This window comes from Equus asinus, chromosome 21 (genome assembly GCF_041296235.1).
Source record: "Equus asinus isolate D_3611 breed Donkey chromosome 21, EquAss-T2T_v2, whole genome shotgun sequence".
In the NCBI taxonomy this organism is placed as follows: Eukaryota; Metazoa; Chordata; class Mammalia; order Perissodactyla; family Equidae; genus Equus; species Equus asinus.
In genome coordinates this window covers 87,347,451-87,366,049 of record NC_091810.1, presented here as the reverse complement: position 1 = coordinate 87,366,049, position 18,599 = coordinate 87,347,451, and the positions used below count along the sequence as shown (strand labels likewise).

Genomic DNA, 18,599 nt, shown 5'->3' with positions numbered 1-18,599 from the left:
AATCTTTCAGTTAAACCACTACTTGCTATTCTTTGGACATAACTTTCTGCTTTTCTGTCTCTACCTCTCTGCTCAAGATGCTCCTTCTCTCTAATACTCTCCTTCCTCTGACTCAACTCAGCTGGAGCAGAGCGCATCTGACCTCCCTGGTATCCAGCTGCATTTTACTGCTGTGTGTATGTGGGCATGTGGGCACTTTGCATCTTGCTCTAGCGAGAGGACAGAGGTTGAACCTTATCCTGATAATCAGCTCAATTAAAGGCCTTCTGAATGTTTCAAGGCCTAATAGGTATGCTTGCATATAGCAAGCAGGTTGGGCCTTGAGTTTCAAAGGGCCATCTGCTTGCTGCAAGTTGTCCCTTCTTTGTTATCTCCAGACTAGACGTAATAGACATTAACAATGTAGGACAACTGAACTAAGTCCTTAGCCAGGAAATGGAAACGTCTCACACTGCTACATTTTCTTTTGTTTTTCTTTCTCCCTTGCCTCATACCCCCACAATTTTTTCTACTTCAGTTTTGGCATTTTCTTCAACCTGTGTTCCTTTATTAAAGCACAGTAATCAGTCATGGCTAGATGTGCCCTTACGCTCTCCACTTTGAAATATCAAGAAAAACTCAAACACAAAAGAAAAAACACAAAATGTAACTTTTTTCCAAATCTTCTATACATGTTAATTTCAATTGCAATACGTTCTATGGTTAGAACACAATCTTTCAGAATAGAGTTTCACTTTTTTTCCTGTAGCTTTCAAATAATATGAAAAAGGATTTATTTAAAAAATGCTCCACAGTAAAGAACTCCAAGGCACTCTAATTGCAGCAACTTCAAGGCAGCTGAAGATCTCTATGAAAATAAGCACGTGTCCATGGAGTGAATTAGCTAAAAAGAATTTACTAACAAGGACTTAATCATATAGTACTTACAGTCTCAAAGCATTCTCACACTTGGGTCTCATAAAAACTCCATGACTTAGGTAGGGCTGCTACTGTTTTCTCTTACAGAATTATGCTTTCACAAGATAAGACACTTCAGTCTCACATTTAGTGATTTGTCCAAAGTCAAGTGAGACTAGAACTTCGATCTACCACGGGACAGCACACTTACTTCACTAGTGGTTTTCAAACAGCACTCTGCAGAAGAGTCCTGTGGCCACTCTGCGTGAGGTGGGGGTTTGGATAAGGAGTGGGATATGGAGGAGGGGGTGATACTGAGGATGACTGGGGAGTGGATGTGGCCCTAAACCTCCCCAACCCCAAACCAATCAGAGTTCTGCCTTTATTTGTTTTATATATCGGGCCTCTACTGCATTACACCACGGTGCTACTGCTTAGTTACGTTAGAGAGCTCTCGTAGACAGAAATGCTTAGCTACGTTAGTCGATAAAATGATTACTATGGCCATGGTTTGAAAAGAGAAGTCAACCAGCATTCAATATTAAATAATCAATGTTAACATTTATATAAAACAAAAAGTTACCTCAAAATAAAAGATTTCATTAAACTGCGGATTGCTTGTTTTCTTCTTTACTTTTGTCTTCTTTTGGTCATTCCTGTTCCAATGTGGTAGAGTTTTACCTTGTAGAACTTAATAGCACACAATTATAAAACATGCTATTTCCAACCAGGGAGCGTGACCTCTGTTTAACTGTTAAGATGACTCAGGGAAGACTGTGGTTTTAAATACTACTTGGGGAAAAAACTGAGTATCTAAAAACTCCAATCAAAGAAATACAAGTTTTGTATATCCTATACATGCCAAGATTGTACTATTCTCTCCATGGTTATATTAGATTGACTGCCAAGCTTTCTTCATAGAATAACATTCTATGACACAAGCAACTCAGAATAAATGGCAGAAAGAAGACAAGTGAGATTCAGAGTACCTTTATCTATGTTGAAAAGTACCTGAGGAACATGAAAAGCATTCTTAACTCAGTTTACTTCTTGGGGTTCAGCTACAACAGTAGCTTCTTAAAAAACTTTTTTTATTTTGAAATAATTACAGATTCAGGGAAAGCTGCAAAGAAATGTACAGGAGAGTCCCATGCAGCCTTTCCCCAGCCTCCCCCAATGTTAACATCTTACACAACTATAGTACAACATCAAAACCACAAATTCTTATGCCAAATAGTTTCTATCTGTATGTTACTAAACAATTACAGTAAAGACTTTGCCTGTCAGGTACAGATTAGAAACAAAAACAGCTCCACTAGGCTAAACATTTTTAACATGCAAAAATAAATCCCTTTGATAATATGAATGTTACAGGATGGAGTATCTGCTTTTAAATTTAAAACCATCTATAATTATAATAGCATACTATTGTCTAAGCACCCAATCGGTACTGGGCACAGTGCCAGTACTTTATATACACATATACAAATACATTTTTCAAAGTGACTTATTGGTGATTTTCTAAAAAATAAGAATACCTAGAGAGCTTGGGGTTGGCGAGAAGGGGTGTGTGTCTGGCGTGTGGATGTATGTGTTTGTGTAGAGGGAACATTGTGTTCTTTGTTTCCTGATTCTCAACCTTTGTAGACAAATTTCAGACAAGTCAGCCTCCAAAAGAAACCATAATGAAATTATAAAATATAAAATATTACAAAGTGCTATAACTTTTTTTTATAAATTATCATAAGTAGTTTAAGTCAATGATATGGTGCACTTCACCATGTTCTGATACTTCAGCGGTTTACCTATAGCTTGGAATTCTCTTCTGCAGAGCACAGATCCCACGAGCAGAAAAGGCATTTTTAGTCCTGAGCTAATTTACAGGTAAAAATATGGCAACTGCCTTGTTATTCTGAGCTAGCATTTGTTAAAACAGACATTTGAAAGCAGGAAGGCTGATGATGAATGATGAAGGACAAGTTGATGTTTTGAAGTAGACATTAACTACTATAAAACTGAGGCTGCTCCCCACAGCCTAAGAGTCTGGCGATGTGAAATGGCACCCAGCTTCTTTCCGTAAAAATAAGACTTGGCTGTTCACAAGTGTATGGCAGAACTCACTACAGATTTTCTTTCAAAGCATTCATTACTTTGTGTCATAAATAGCTATTTAGTATTTGCTCTTAGAACCTTAATATTGTAACTCTTAAATCAAACTTTAAAACTTAAAAATCTAACAATAATTCGATAAACATTACCTAGAAGGGCCCACTAGAGAAACTGTTGCATAAGGGTCACAGCTTTGTCCATTTATGAGAGGCAACCCATGGCATGCCTTGATGCTAAGGAAGAATAAAAGAAAATTAACATATTATACTCAAGTTAAGCAACATAAAACATTATCTTTAAATACAAATTAATATATTCAAAGGTTAAAATCGCTTTCCACATGCCTGCAGCTGTATGCCTATATACTACCTACCCCGAATATACATATATATGCACTTATTTACCTATGCTATATTTCCAAAATAAGACTAAACAGGAATGCCATAATTAGTACTGATACTAATATTAAATAATATTAATATTAAATAATATTATTAAATAATAATATTTAACACACACACCCCACTAAATATCCAACAAGGTACATCTTGTGGTTTGACAATATATCAAAACTGCCGTGGCTTCTAAAAAGGAAAAGAAAGCAGTATGAACCTTAAAGGAGAAACTACCAACCAAGCCAGATCTATAGCATCATATCCTCTGCTAAAGCATGAATGAGAAACAAGGAAACAACTGTGGTTTCCACTTCAAATCTGATTCATACAAAATTCTGTAACCTTTCATTCTGATTCTCAGTAACAGCTTCTGCATCATTCTGTAGAAAATGTTTAGACCATTAAAACCAAGGTCATCCAATCCACTCCATGGGTAATAGTCATTGGTATTTACAGAGAACATGGAATCTGACAAGGATTTGCTACTCAAATTTTCTCACTAAATATTACTGAGTTCACAAATTTAGTTTAACATCTAAGGGTCTGAATTTCCTAATGCCTAAGAGAAACTCATGAGTGTTGCTGAAAAGTACTCTTGGTTGAAAGATGTGGGATATTGAGCAACATCCTTTTTTCTCTCCACAACCCACAGATCACATATGTGGGGGAAGTGCAAACTGTGTGCTGCCGAGTAAAGAAAGAAATGATAATATGACTCATTTCTGTTAAACTGGGTATCAAAAATCAAATTTAAAACATTTCTGAAACTAACCAAAGAAAGCACAAGCCAAGACAATAATTCCTGTTATCAATGTTAGGCTCAGGTACAGTCAAATTTTCCCACTGTACATACTCTTTGAAACTTACACTTCTCAGGCTAAACCTCAAAATGATATCTGACTTTTAAACAGCATTTGCAGTTTACTACGTATTTTCACAAAACGCACCTAATTCTCACACGTGCCTTTGAGAAGAATATCATCATGTCATTTTAAAGAAGAAAGTAAGGCTCAAAAAGGTTATGTGAGAAAGTAACAAAATAAGGCTGAAAGAGGTAATATAACTTCATAAGAAGCAGGCCAAGACTCAACTTCTACTTTCTTAACTCAAAGCCCAGCATCCTTCTACATTCGCACTGTGCCTGAATATATTGTATTACTCTCCTTGTAATAAGAAATTTATCTCCTGTAAATACTAATTATGAGAAGCCTTAATATAGAAATCCACTATAATTTTATGAGGTATAAGAAAACTGAGAAAAACGCAGTTCAGTATATAAAGACTTCTGTAAGAACACTCACAAACCAAAACGATGTCAATGAACAAAAGATATGAGTCTATAAAAGTCATCAGAAGCATTCAATTTTTAAACGTAAGACAGTTGAAAAATTGTTTTTTATAACAAACAAGTAATATTATTAAATATAGGTTATTTTACTTGCTATATATATTATGAAATATTATTTTTCTAAGTATGTAGGATACAGGCATTCTGCTAACTGGTAAATCAAGCAATTTCACATCATAAACATGAATGAGCAGAAAAAAGGCTGAAAACAACCTTAGTATACTAAATTACCTTTTCTTTACATATGACATATAAAGCATTTGATATTAATACATTGTCTAGAAATTACAAAGGAAAATAAATTTAGTCCAAACTTGTTTATAATACAAAATGATCTAAATCTTTCCATAGTTTTCTTTTTTAAATGATGTAAACAAATGTTAACTTGAATGTCCAGCCAAGATGGAGTAACAGGGAATCGATTTACCCTCCTATCTGAAACCAAAAAAAAAAAAAATGGAAAAAATCAGCAGCACAAAACAGTGTTCTCTGAAGGGGGAATAAACAAGGTGAGCCCTCCAACTGCCTCACCTTACTGCTACATGGTCTCCCTGAGAGGAAGAGAGAGAGCTGTCAGTTGGGGAAAGCCAGAGACAGGAGTTCTCAGGCAGAGTAACAGAGGAGAGAGCTGCACAGAGAGAAAGAAACCTCCAGAGAGCTACAAGAATCCCCCCAGTCTTCAGCCGAGTGCTGATAGGCACATACACATGAGGAATCTAACTGAGCTAGGTAAAAGAGCAACTCCTCTTGAAGAGAGCAGCGGGAACAATTCCTGAAACCCCCAATAGCTAGCAAGAGGTCCCACTGGCCACAGTAGAAAATCTGGCAATTCATAGGCACTGCCTCAGTGGTGGAAAAATGTAAGCCCTAGACTAAAGATCACTCTTGTTCCATCTAAGAAAGCTTAAAATCAAACTGCTACCAAGTAACTTCACTAAGTCCTCAAGTGTATTTGTAGGCATACAAAAATATCCAGCAACTTCACAATGCCTAGCATCTAACAGAAAATAACCAGGGATGCAAAGAACCAAGAAAATACAGTCCATAATGAAAAAGAAAAACAAATCAATAGTAACAGAACCAGAAATGACACAGATAATAGAATTCGTAGACAAGGACATTAAAAAACAGTTTAACTATATCTCATATGTTTGATAGAGACATAGAAGACATTAAAAACTGAAAGTCTAGAGATGAAAAACACAAGGTCTGACATGAAAAACACACTGAATGGGATTAACAGGATACTATATATGGCAGACGAAAATATTAGTAAACTTGAAGATAGAGTAATACATATACACATTAAATAGTGGAGATTTTTAGACTGGACAAAAAAGCAAAACCTAACTATATGCTGCCTATAAGAATCTCACTAGAAATACAAAGATAAAATTAGGTTAAAAGTAAAAGAATGGAAAAATATATACCATGCTAATACTAACCAAAAGAAAGACGATTCTCTGGGTAATAACAACCCAAATGTTCATCAATTGTGGTCTGGTTGAATAAATTATGGTAAATCTCTATATAGTTGTCAAAAAGAATGAGATAAATCTGTATTCTCTAATTACTCTGATATGGAGTGATCTTTGGGATATATTATTAAGTGAAAAAAGCCAGCGAGAACATTTCACTTTGTGTAAGAATGGGGTGAGAAACATTAATATGTTTTTATTTTTATTTATATGTGTGTGTATATGTATTTGTTTATATTTGCAAAAAATACTGGAAAGACAGACCAAAACTTTTAAAGATAAGAGTTAGGTGGGTACAGGGTTGGAAATGGATGCGATACTTCTCCAAATATACCTTATATAGTTCTGACTTTGGAAACACAGAAAACTATTACATTTCAAAAGTAAAATTAAATTTAAGAAGCAATCCTAAAAAATAAAAAAATAAGAAAACCCTGAGAAAGCACTAAAAAAGAGAGAATTATCTCAAGGGACTAGAACACAGTATTTTGGCTCTATATTGCTAGTGATATATTTCTTAGAACAAGTAGAGCAGTAAGACCTCTTAAACTTCATTCAATAATCTAATTGTCAGTGGTAACATTGGTATTATTTTGAATCTGTTTTCCATATCTTATAAGATAATGTAAATAAAAAAGCTAATGTTGTTAGGGATTAAGATTTTCAAGGTAAGGGGGAAAAGATACAAGTCTAAAATCAAAGTTAGATTAAAAAATCTTAAAATACTAACTTTAAATTAGAAACATAAAAAAAGCAAAGCCAGCCAGCCAGCCAGAGTGGCTATAATAATATCAGACAAAGTAGACTTCACAAAAAAGAACATTATAGGGACAAAGAGGGTCATTTTATAATAATGAAGAGTTCAACTTATCAAGAGGACATAACAATCCTAAATGTTAAGTGCCTAACATTAGAGCTTCAAAACAAAGGGAAGCGAAAACTAATAGCAACGCAGGGAAAAACAGACAGATCCACAAATAGTTGGAGATTTCAACACCCGTCTCTCAATAACTGATAAAACAAGTTGACAAAAAAATTTTAGACACTGTCACCCAATCTGACATAATTAACATTTATAAGAAACACTCCACTCACCAAAAGCAGAAATACATTGTTTTCAAATGCACGTAGAAGATGGCCCCAAACTTTGGGGCTGAAAAACAAGTCTTGGTAAATTTAAAAGTATTCAAATCATACAAAATATGTTCATAACAGTGGAATTAAAATAGAAATCAACAACAAAGAGACACTTGGAAAATCCTCAAATATTTGCAAACAAAATAACTTACTTCTAAATAATCCATGGGTCAAAGAATAAAACAAAAGAACTATTTTGAACTGAATGAAAATGAAAACTCAGCATATCAAAATTTGTGAGATGCAGCTAAACTAGTACTTAGAAGAAAATGGATATCACTATACACCTACATTAGGAAAGAAGAAAGATTCCAATCGCTGACCTCAGTCTCCATCATAAGAAACTTAAAAATGAAGAGCAGACTAAACCCAAAGTAAACAGAAATAATACAGAGTGGAAATCAATAAAATAGAAACCAAAAATATATATAACAATCAATGAAATCAAAAGCTGTTTCTTTAGGAAGGTTGTTAAAATTGATAAAGATCTAGCTAGACTGAGTAGGAAAAAAAGAGTGAAGATATTATTTACCAATATTAGGAATGAGCAGCATGGCATCACTATAAAGTCTACAGATAACAGATAAAAAGAAATAATGTGAACAACTTTATGCCAAAGAATTGGACAATTCAGATTAAACATTCAAATTCCTTGAAAGATACACATTATCAAAGATTACTAAAAAAAAAAATCTAAGCTATAAAACTATTAAAGAAACTGAATTCCTCGTTAAAAAATCTTCCCATCAACAAACAAAACCAAACACTTCAGGCCGAGATGCCTTCACTGGTGAATTCTTACACTAATCATGTAAAAAATAAATTATATCAATTCTATTATGCTAAGCGAGATAAGCCAGACTGAGAAAGACAAACACCATATGATTTCACTCATATGCGGAATATAAACAAGTACTGGGACAAAGAAAACAGTTCAATGGTTACCAGGGGGAGGCGGGGGGGGGGGGGGACTGGGGGTGAAGGGGAGCACTTATGTGGTGACAGTCAAGAAATAATGTACAACTGAAATCTCACATTGATGTAAACTATTATGAACTCAATAAAAAAATAAAAATAAATTATATCAATTCTATAAAAACTCAGAAAACTGAACAGGAGAGAATACTCCTCAATTCATTCAATGAGGCCATTATTACCCTGATTCTAAAACCAGACAAAGACCTTACAAGAAAAGAAACTACAGACCAACATCTCTCATGAACACAGATGCAAAAATCCTTTAAAAATTTTAGCAAATCAAAGCCTACAATATATAACAATGATAATACCACATGACCAAGTGGAAGGTTGTCCTAGAAACGAAAGGTTGGTTTAAGACTCAAAAATCAACCAACAAAATTCACCATATTAACAGACAAAAACAGAAAAAGCATAAGATCATTTGAATATCCATCCCTGATAAAAATTCTCAGCAAACTAGGAACAGAGGGGGAACTTTCTCACCCTAATACAGGACAGCTAACATTATACTTAATGGTAAAGAACTGAATGCGTTCCCTCTAGGAAAAGGAATAAGTCAAGGATGTTTGCTCTCACAACTTCTATTCAACATCATACTGGAGGTTCTAGCCAGTGCAATAAGGCAAGAAATAGGAACATAAGGTGTCCAGACTGAAAAGGAAGAAGTAAAACTGTCTATTCACAGAGGACACAATTGCTCATGTAGAAAATCCTATGGAGTCTACAAAAAAGCTAGTAGAACTAAAAAGTGAGTGTAACAAGGTTGCAGGATTCAAAAAGATATTTTTAAAATTTTTATATGCTAGCAACAACCAACCGTATTTTCAACTTGTCTCTTCTCTCTCTTTCTCCTGAGGTCTGCTCCCTCAGTCTGTTTCTCTAATATAAAAATCACTGCCTAGACCTCATGTTACCCTGTACCTATCTAATTTTTCTGTTTCTCTCTCCAAATTTCTTGACCTCCCATTCACTCCTCACCCTATTGAAATCTACATTTTTTATACATTTGTCATTCCATGGAAACTCTCCTCGCTGAGGTCCCCTCAGTGCCAAATGCTATCCATATTTTTCAGGACTCTTCTTATGACTTCTTGGCTGCATGCAATACCTCTGATCACTCTCTCCTTGAAATTCTTTTTTCTCTGGGTTTCCTTGGCCCTCATTCTCCTAATTTTCCTCATATCACCTGTTTGTCTACTTCAAGATTTCCTCACATGCTAGTCTATCTCTATTGCTGGATCTGTTCTCAGTCAACTTCTTTCTTTACACTATATAACCTCCCTCTAAGCCTATTTCTATCTAACATATCTATTCTTAGGGCCACAACCAACATCAGCTTTACATTTCTATATGAGATCTTACCACAGAGTTTAAGGTTTATATATCCAAATATCTGATGGAAATCCCTACCTAGATGTTCAAGGGCAGCTAAAACTCAACTAATTACCATCTCTTATTAAAGTAGCTCCTCCTCCAGTATTTTCTCTCTGCTGTAAACACCATCTACCCAGTAACACAATTTGGAAATCTAGGAGGCACACATAAATTCCTTTTTCTTCCTTACTTTCTCTGTCTAATCAATCAGTAAGTTTTGGTGAGTCTATTCTTTAAGTATTTCTTCATCCGTCCTCTTTTCTCATGTCTACAACTAGTGCTCTGGCGCAGAACCCATCATCTCTCCCTTGGAGCACCCTAACACCCTTCAAATTCATCTATCAGTTTCTTTTTTTTTTCTTTCTTTCTTTCTTTTTCTTGAGGTAGTTAGCCCTGAGCTAACATCTGTTGCCAACCCTCCTCTTTTTGCTGAGGAAGACTGGCCCTGAGCTAACATCCGTGCCCATCTTCCTCCACTTTATATGTGGGACACCTACCACAGCATGGCTTGCCAAGCAGTGCCATGTCTGCACCTGGGACCCAAACCGTCAAACCCCGGGCAGCCAAAGTGGAACATGCACACTTAACCACTGTACCGCCAGGCCGGCCCCCATCTATCAGTTTCTATGCTTACTGCTGTCACAAATCTGATCTTTCTAAAATGTAAATTTGTCCATATTATTCTATTGTCTAAAATCTTCCAAGAGTTCCATAAGCTCATATAATATGTTTCATAAATTCATATGGTACATAAAAGCCTCCAGGATATAGCTCCAGCCTATTTCACCAATTTCTGACTAATCTTTCACTCAAGTTTCATATACTATGAAACATCAAACTACTTTTAATTATACACACACATACACACAAACACATACTCACCAAGCTGTTTCTTGCCTCCATACTTTTTTTCTAGGCTAGCTACTTTCTATTTATCCTTTAAGAAGACAAATGTTACCTTCTTTCTTCATTTAGTTGTTTCAAAGATTAATTTAGAGCCTATTAAGTGCCAGGGACTAGGATAATGAGGTGAATAAGACAAACATGGTCCCTGCCCTCATGCAACTTAAGAGTCTAATTTAGGAAAAGGTGACAAGCAATAAAGAAAAAATAATAAATAGAAATAGTGGTAAGTACTGTGAAGGAATAAGAACAAGGTGTCCTATTTTAGAATAAGTGATACTTCAGCTGCAACTTGAAGAATGAGAAGGAACTAGCTAGAAGAAGAATGGGAATAAGAACATTCCAGGTAAAAGGAGAAGCAGATATAGATCTCTGAACTGAGTTTGTCATATTGGAGGAATTGAAAGAAGGCCAGTGGGCATGTGAACAAGAGGAAGTATGCCACAAGATGAAATCAAAGAGGCTGCAGGGTCAGAACAGGCTGGATCTTGTGGGTCAAGATAAGGGGCTTCGATTTTATTCTAAATGCAATTAGAAATCACTAAGTGTTTGAGAAGGAGAATGACATGATCTAACTCATGTTGTAAAAGGTTGCTCTGGCTGCTACAAGAGATTGAAGAGTGGAAGACAAGCTAAGAGACTACTGAAACAGTCAAAGTAAGAGATGGTTGGTGGTTTGAAGGAGATGTCAGTAGATATGAAAAACCAGAAAATCCAAGAAATATTTTATAGAATCAATAAGAAATGGATCCAATGTGTGGAGAGAGAGAAGAGAAAAGATAAAAAAATGACTCCCAGATTTCCAGCTTGAGCAATTAGGTGGATGGTAACACCATCTGGTAAGGCTGTGGGGAGGAGCTGGACAGACATGAGAATCAATACTTCTGTTTTAAACGTGTTAAATTTGCAATGTTGTGATACATCCAAGTGGTGTTTCCCAAAAGGCAGGTGGTCATATGAGCCTGCAGCTCAGAAAAAGACCTGGGTTGAAAGTACAAGGTGTAGACAATTTTAACTTTTCATTTTGAAATAATTTCTAAGTTTTAAAAGGTTGTAAAAATAATATATAGAGCTCTTGTATACCCATTATCCAATGTTAACATTCTGTGTAACCAGGTAAAATTATAGAAACAGGAAACTAACATTGATACAATGTTAGTTGGTATTAACTAATCTATAGTAACCTTACTCAAATTTCACCAATGTCCTTTTTCTGTCCAGGATGCAATACAGGATCTCATACTGCATTTAGTGGTCATGTCTTCTAGTCTCCTCCACCTGAGAACAGGTCCTTAGTTTTCCTTCTTTGCCCCATGATCTTGCCAGTACTAACTAGTTATTTTGTAGAATATTCCTTAAATAAACTTGTCAGATGTTTGGTCATGATTAGATTGAGGTTTGCATCTTAGTGTCCTCCTCAACACATCATACCATGTCTCATAAGGGGTGATATTAACTTTGGTCACTCAGTTAAGGTGGTTTCTATCAGATATCTGATGGGGAGATTCTTTGAGACTACGCAAATATGTTGTTTGTTATCATATTTAGGCCCATTTACTTTGCATCCATACATGATTTGTCCCTGCACTAATTACTACTGCAGTGTTTTCCAATGGCGATTTTTTTTAAAAAGAACCTTCCTGTTTAATTATTTATTTACTTATTTTTAAAGATTGGTACCTGAGCTAACATCTGTTGCCAATCTTTCTTTTCTTCTTCTTCTCCCCAAAGCCCCCCAGTACATAGTTGTATATTGTTGCTGTAGGTCCTTCTGGTTGTGCTATATGGGACACCGTCTCAGCATGGCTTGATAAGCGATGCCATGTCTATGCCCAGAATCTGAACCAGCGAAACCATGGGCCACCAAAGTTGAGTGTGCGAACTTGACCACTTGGCTGCAGAGCCGGCTCCCAATGGTGATTTTATATTTCTATCATTTGTCCTACCTTCATTAATTAGAATTCAACTATAAGGAAAAGCAGTCCTTTCTCCTCTATGTATTTATTTGTTTGTTTATTTATATCAGCATTGGCTCATGGATATTTACTTTATCCTACAGGTTTTAACTCATCATTATCATTATTTATTTTGATGCTCAAACTGTCCCAGATTTGTCATTTGAAACTCTTTCAAGTTGGCTTCAATGTCCTTTCTACATGCCCTCATTATTTTTTAATGATCTGGGTTCATCTTGTATTTTCCTTGCACAAGCCCTTAAATGAACCACTGCTAAAAAGGAGTCCAGGTCCATTTTATTGGAGCAGCTCTATCTAATACTGTAGCCATTAGCCACATGTAGTTAGTTAAAATTAAATTAATTAAAACTAGACAAAATTAAAAATTCAGTTCTTTAGTCACACTAGCCACATTTCACGTTTTCAATAGCAGTTATGGCTAGTGGCTACCAATATCCATTAGACAATTTTACTTTGAGAAGTCTGCCTTCAAATGAGAGTGGAGAAATGGGGACAACAGCTACAGAAAAGATGAGGTTTAGGCAGGCATGCTATTTAGGATGGGAGAACCCAGAACATGTTTACACATTGATGAGAACGATCTAAAAGAGAGGATAAAGCGATGGAAGAGAAGGGATAACTGAAGGAGTAAAGTCCTTGAGTAGGGGAAACAGAAGGATTCTAGAGCTCAGACGGAAGAATTCACCCCAAGAAGAGATGGGGAACCTCCTCTACAGTAACATAAGGACAAGAAGATGGATGCCAACACAGGTTTGCAGATTTGGATTCATGAAGATGTGACCAATTTCCAGTCTGTAGTGATGGAGAATCTCACTGGTGTATTAAGAGAAACACAGTGAAACTCCAGGGCAGTTATAAGTACGAATGATCATGAATTTAAAGTAAAATCACTCTGACTGTGTGACTTCCTCCAGCAATATTCAGGCACAGATTGGACACAGAGTAAGAGGTTGAGTTCATTCATATTCGGGTTGCTCCAGATAAATAAGAGGGATGAAGAGTAGAGCAGGGGAGTTTAGGAATCTGCAAGAAAATGATTATAGTGACAGATTATGGAAAAAGACCTAGAGGGAAGTAAAAATAGGAGCAGGTAAGAATGCAGTGAAGATCAATGGATGGAGGTCTTTCTAAAGTTCAAGAAGTGTTGCAGTAGGAAGCTTCCAGGTCTGGAGGATAACAGCAACTGGATATGAACCTTTCCAGACATTACCCCCCAAAAGTGTAAGTTCAGCAAGGATAACAAAGAAAACAAAACATGAAACCATGCCTTCAGCATTACTACAAAACAGAATACTACAAACTCCAAAATATCTCCAAAGTTGAGAAATCCACAATAAATTCCACAAAGCCACTACAGAAGCTCTGTTGCTGCAAGTCAGTGAGTATGGACAGCGGAGTTTTAAGCGAAAAGAAGAGAAAGAAGAAAAGAATCTAGACTAACGTTATGTCTACATAAAGACCTGTTTGTGAACATCTATAGCAGCTTCCTTTGTAATAGCCTCAACCGGAACAACATCGAGCCATGCTGTGGCAGACACCTTACATATAAAGTAGAGGAAGACAGACATAGCTCAGGGCCAATCTTCCTCAGCAAAAACGGAGGATTGGTGGCAGATGTTAGCTCAGGGCTAATCTTCCTCTAAATAAATAAATAAATAAATAAAATAAAGAAATGAACTGGTTTCCAGTTATAGGACAAGATGAAGTAGATGCATGCCTCCCTATTCCTCCCACTAAGTATAGCTAAAACTCCTGGACATTATATACATAATAAACATAAGAAAACTCTGAAAGGTAAACAGAAGGCAAACCAATTACAGACCCTGGGACCCAAAGAAAGACGGCAGTGAATTCCCTGGGCTTTCTTTTTACTTTATATATCCCAGACTGGGTGCTAGAGAAGCCATCAACCTGGAAACACCAATGGTCATAGACAAAAAATGCCCTAAGAAAAAAACAGCTCTCTCTAGCCAAAGGACCAGAAAGTGGGCAGCTTAGCAAGACAGAAACCCTTTTTAGACAATAACCAACTACTCTAATCAAACACCATGAAAAACACCATGGCTCCACCCTCGCCCCCATCAACAAAGGCCAAAGGTCAAGGAGAGAGCCTTGAAGTCCACCTTTGACAGACTGTAATGAGCCCCTTCCCCCCAAGGTGTCAGTAGAGACCACATGGAGAGCCTGGATTTCCATCCCCACCTAGCAGCAATGAGGCTCTCCTCCTTCTCCACACCAGAGTGGTGTCAGAGAAGGCTGAGTAGGAAGGCAAGACTTCATCACCTTCCAGAGGTAACTAACTCCTCCCAACCATTGTGTCAGTTGAGGCCACATGGAGCAGTAATGAGGCACTCCTCCCTCATCCCAGCTAGAATGGTCACAGGAGAGGACCAGTGGGGAATCAGAACTCCCATTCTTATTCAGCAGTAACAAGGAACTCTTCTCACTCCTCCCCCAAGGATGTCAACAGAAGTTAAGTCAGGAATCTGGATTCTACCTCTACCTGACAGTAATAAATAGGCACTCCTCTTCTCCCAGCAGCAAATGTCAGAGAAGTCTAGCTAAAACAGAAGATTTAAACAAGATCCAGAGTCTCACAACATAATACCCAAAAAGTTTAGGATACAATTGAAAACAACTTATCACACTAAGAAAAACCGACAATATTCAACTTAGATGAGAAAAGACAATCAGCAGATGCCAACATTGAGATGATGTGGATGTTGGAATTATCCTATAAGGATGTGAAAGCAGCCATCTTAAAAATGATTCAGGGGCCAACCCCATGGCCAAGGGGTTAAGTTCGTGTGCTCCGCCTTCAGCAGTCCAGGGTATCACTGGTTCAGATCCTGGGTGTGGACATGGCACCTCTTGTCAGGCCACGTTGAGGCGGTGTCCCACACGCCACAACTAGGAGGACCCACAACTAAAAATATACAACTATGTATGGGCGGGATTGGGGGAGGAAAGGCAGGGGGAAAGAAAAAAGAAGACTGGCAACAGTTGTTAGCTCAGGTGCCAATCATTAAAAAAAAAAGATCTAATGAGCACTTATGAACACATTTGAAATAAGTGGGGAAAAAAAAAGTTTCACCAAAAAAATAGAAAGTCTCACCAAAGAAATAAAAGATATAAAGAAGAACCAAATGGAAACTTCAGAACTTAAAAATACAGTAACCAAAATAAAAAACCTAATAGATGGGCTCCATAGCAGAATGGAGAGGACAAAGGAAAGAATAAGTGAGCTTAAAGATAGAATAGAAATTACCCAGTATGAACAACAGAGGGAAAATAGACTGGAATAAAAAAGAGCAGAGCCTCAGAGACTATACCAAAAGATCTAACATTCATGCCATTGGAGTCCCAGAAGGAGAGGAGAAAGATGGCAGGGCTGATAAAGTATTAGAAAAATAATAGCTGAAAATTTCCCAGATTTGACAAGACATAAACATACAGACTCAAGAAGCTGAGCAAACACCAAACAGGATAAACCAAAGAAATCTACGCCAAGATACATCATGGGTCAAACTAAAACAGACAGAAGACTAAAGACAAAGAAAAAATCTTGAAACCAGCCAGGGGGAAACAGCACATTGCCTACATGGGAAAAACAGTTTGAATGACAGTGGATTTCTCACCAAAAACCATGGAGGCCAAAGGAAGTGGTACATTTTTCATATGCTGAGGAAAAAGAACTGTTAACCAAGAATTCTATATCCAGTGAAAATATCCTTCAGAAATGAAGCACAAAATCAAGACATTCTCAGATGAGGGAAAACTAAGAGAATGCATCACCAGTAGACCTATCCTAAAAGAATGGTAAGAGGAAATTCTCTAAACATGAAGATAGTGATAAAAGAAGAAATCCTGAAACAATAAGAAGGAAAAAAGAACACAGAAAGAGCAAAATAATGGGTAAATACAATAGACTTAGACTTGCCTTATTTTCTAACCTAAGTTGTGTTAGATGGCTGAAGCAAAAATTATTAACACTGTTTGATGTGGTTCTCAATGTATGTAGAGGAAATATTTAAGATAATTATATTACAAACGGTGGAGGGTAAAGAGATTTAAAAGCTAAGGTTTCCATACTTTATTTAACTGGTAAAATGTCAACACCCATAAATTACAATAAGTTATACATGTACAGTGCAACCACTAAAAAAATTATACCCACAGGAAAAAGAGAAAATAGAAGGACTAGACAACAAAAAATAAAATGGCAGATTTAACCCAAAAATGTCAATAATTACATTAAAAGTAAATGATATAAATTCACTAAATAAAAGACAGAGATTGGCAGAGTAGATTAAAAAAGTGCCCCAATTATATTCTGTCTACAGGAAACTATACACAACAATTGGGTGGATTTGATTGAAAAAAGCTGATCTCAAAAGGTCACATACTATAAGGACAATGGTTATGACAAGAAATAAATGAAATAATACCTAAAAAAGGATGAACTATTGATATATGCAATGATATGGATGAATCTCAAAAACATCACACTAAGTGAAAGAAGCCAGACACAAAAGACTACATATTACATGACTCTGTTCATATGGCATTTTGGAAAAGGCAAAACTATAGGGACAGAAATCAGATCACAGATGCCTGGAGCTGGGTGTAGGGAGAGGAGATTGAACACATCTCTGAGTAATGCCCTTTGGTATAGTTTTGACTTTTAAAATCATGTTAATATTCTACATATTCAAAAAATAGAAGTAAACCAACCAGGATGGGGGAAAACAACATTAAAGTGAATGGAAACAAACCAAACCAATCCAACTAATTGTACTTCAAAGGTATATCATAACCAAACTAAACAGGGGAGAGAATAGTGGAAGAGAACTAATCCAAGTATTTTCACCATATGTTTTCAGTCTGGGGGGAAAAAGCTGCAAATAAATCTTGAACTATTTTTAGTAGGTAAATCCAAACTGAGGAACATCAAAAAAATAACTCGCCTGTATTCTTCAAAGATCTCAATACCATGAAGGACAAAGAAAAGCTAAAAACTATTATAGGTTAAGGAAATTAAAGAGACAAGACAACTAAATGTAATACATGATCTTGCACTGGATCCTTTCTTGGAGAGAAAAAAATATTTTAAAGGACATTATTAGGACAATTGACAAAAGTAAAATATAATAGCTGTTGATTAAAGTATTGAAAAATAACTATAGATTATACTTTTATTATAATAATGTTAAAGGAAACAGACACTGATATATTAAGGGTCATGAAATATGCAACCTTCTTTAAAAAGAGTTCAGAAAAATTAAGCAAATAATATTACATATAGTAAATATATACATATTTATATAGAAACAGAATGTCTCAAAGGACCTGGAGTGTCCATAATTAGGAGAATAAATTACAGTCTGAGCAGCAACAGAAGTGTAACATCTACCCTACTCCCTGGCTTGAAGGTATGTGGGTATGGTAGAAAACAGCCTCTGATTGAGAAGGCAGCAGAGGAAACAGTACCTTAGGGGATAATCAGATATCAGTTAAGATAAAGATAGAGAAAACATTCCAAAGAAGATAGGACATCCAGTTGTTTGTTGATTACACAGAGTAAGGGTTTTGTGTGGGAGGGAAGAGGTAGGAGATTGTGCCAGAACAGATTTCCAGAACAGTTAGAAGATTAGAGTCTGGGTGATAAAAAATGACTTAGGGCAAGAGAAGTAAAAGGAATTCAAAGTAAGTGAGAATCAATATTGGTAATCTCAAGGTAGGCATTTAGTTTTAGTCCCAAGGTCACTACTGCTCTGCTCTGTGGTATCAGAGTTTCCAGAGGCTCTCCACACTAGGAAGCCTTTCCAACTCCCTTCTGCCACGTAGGTAGACACGCTTGTCTGTGATCCTATAACACCCTATTGCCTATGTCTATCATTTAACCCACATTCAATAAAGGCTTGTTGAATGAATTAATGACTCATCATAACCTGAGGAGACAAGATACAAGAAAACAAATTGGAAATCAATTTAACAAAGG

General features: G+C 36.3%; 1 protein-coding gene across 2 annotated transcripts in view; it reads right to left on the bottom strand.

The window, feature by feature from the left end:
* The window catches only part of RASA2 (RAS p21 protein activator 2), a 108,888-nt gene that overhangs the window by 42,153 nt on the left and 48,136 nt on the right, over nucleotides 1-18,599 (bottom strand). For both annotated transcript variants that reach the window (XM_044754388.2, XM_044754389.2), the window contains exons 6-7: nucleotides 3,156-3,239; nucleotides 1,481-1,553 (exon numbers count right to left, since the gene is read on the bottom strand). In XM_044754388.2, the coding sequence (XP_044610323.1) occupies nucleotides 1,481-1,553; nucleotides 3,156-3,239 (157 nt within the window). The remainder of the gene's footprint in view (nucleotides 1-1,480; nucleotides 1,554-3,155; nucleotides 3,240-18,599) is intronic.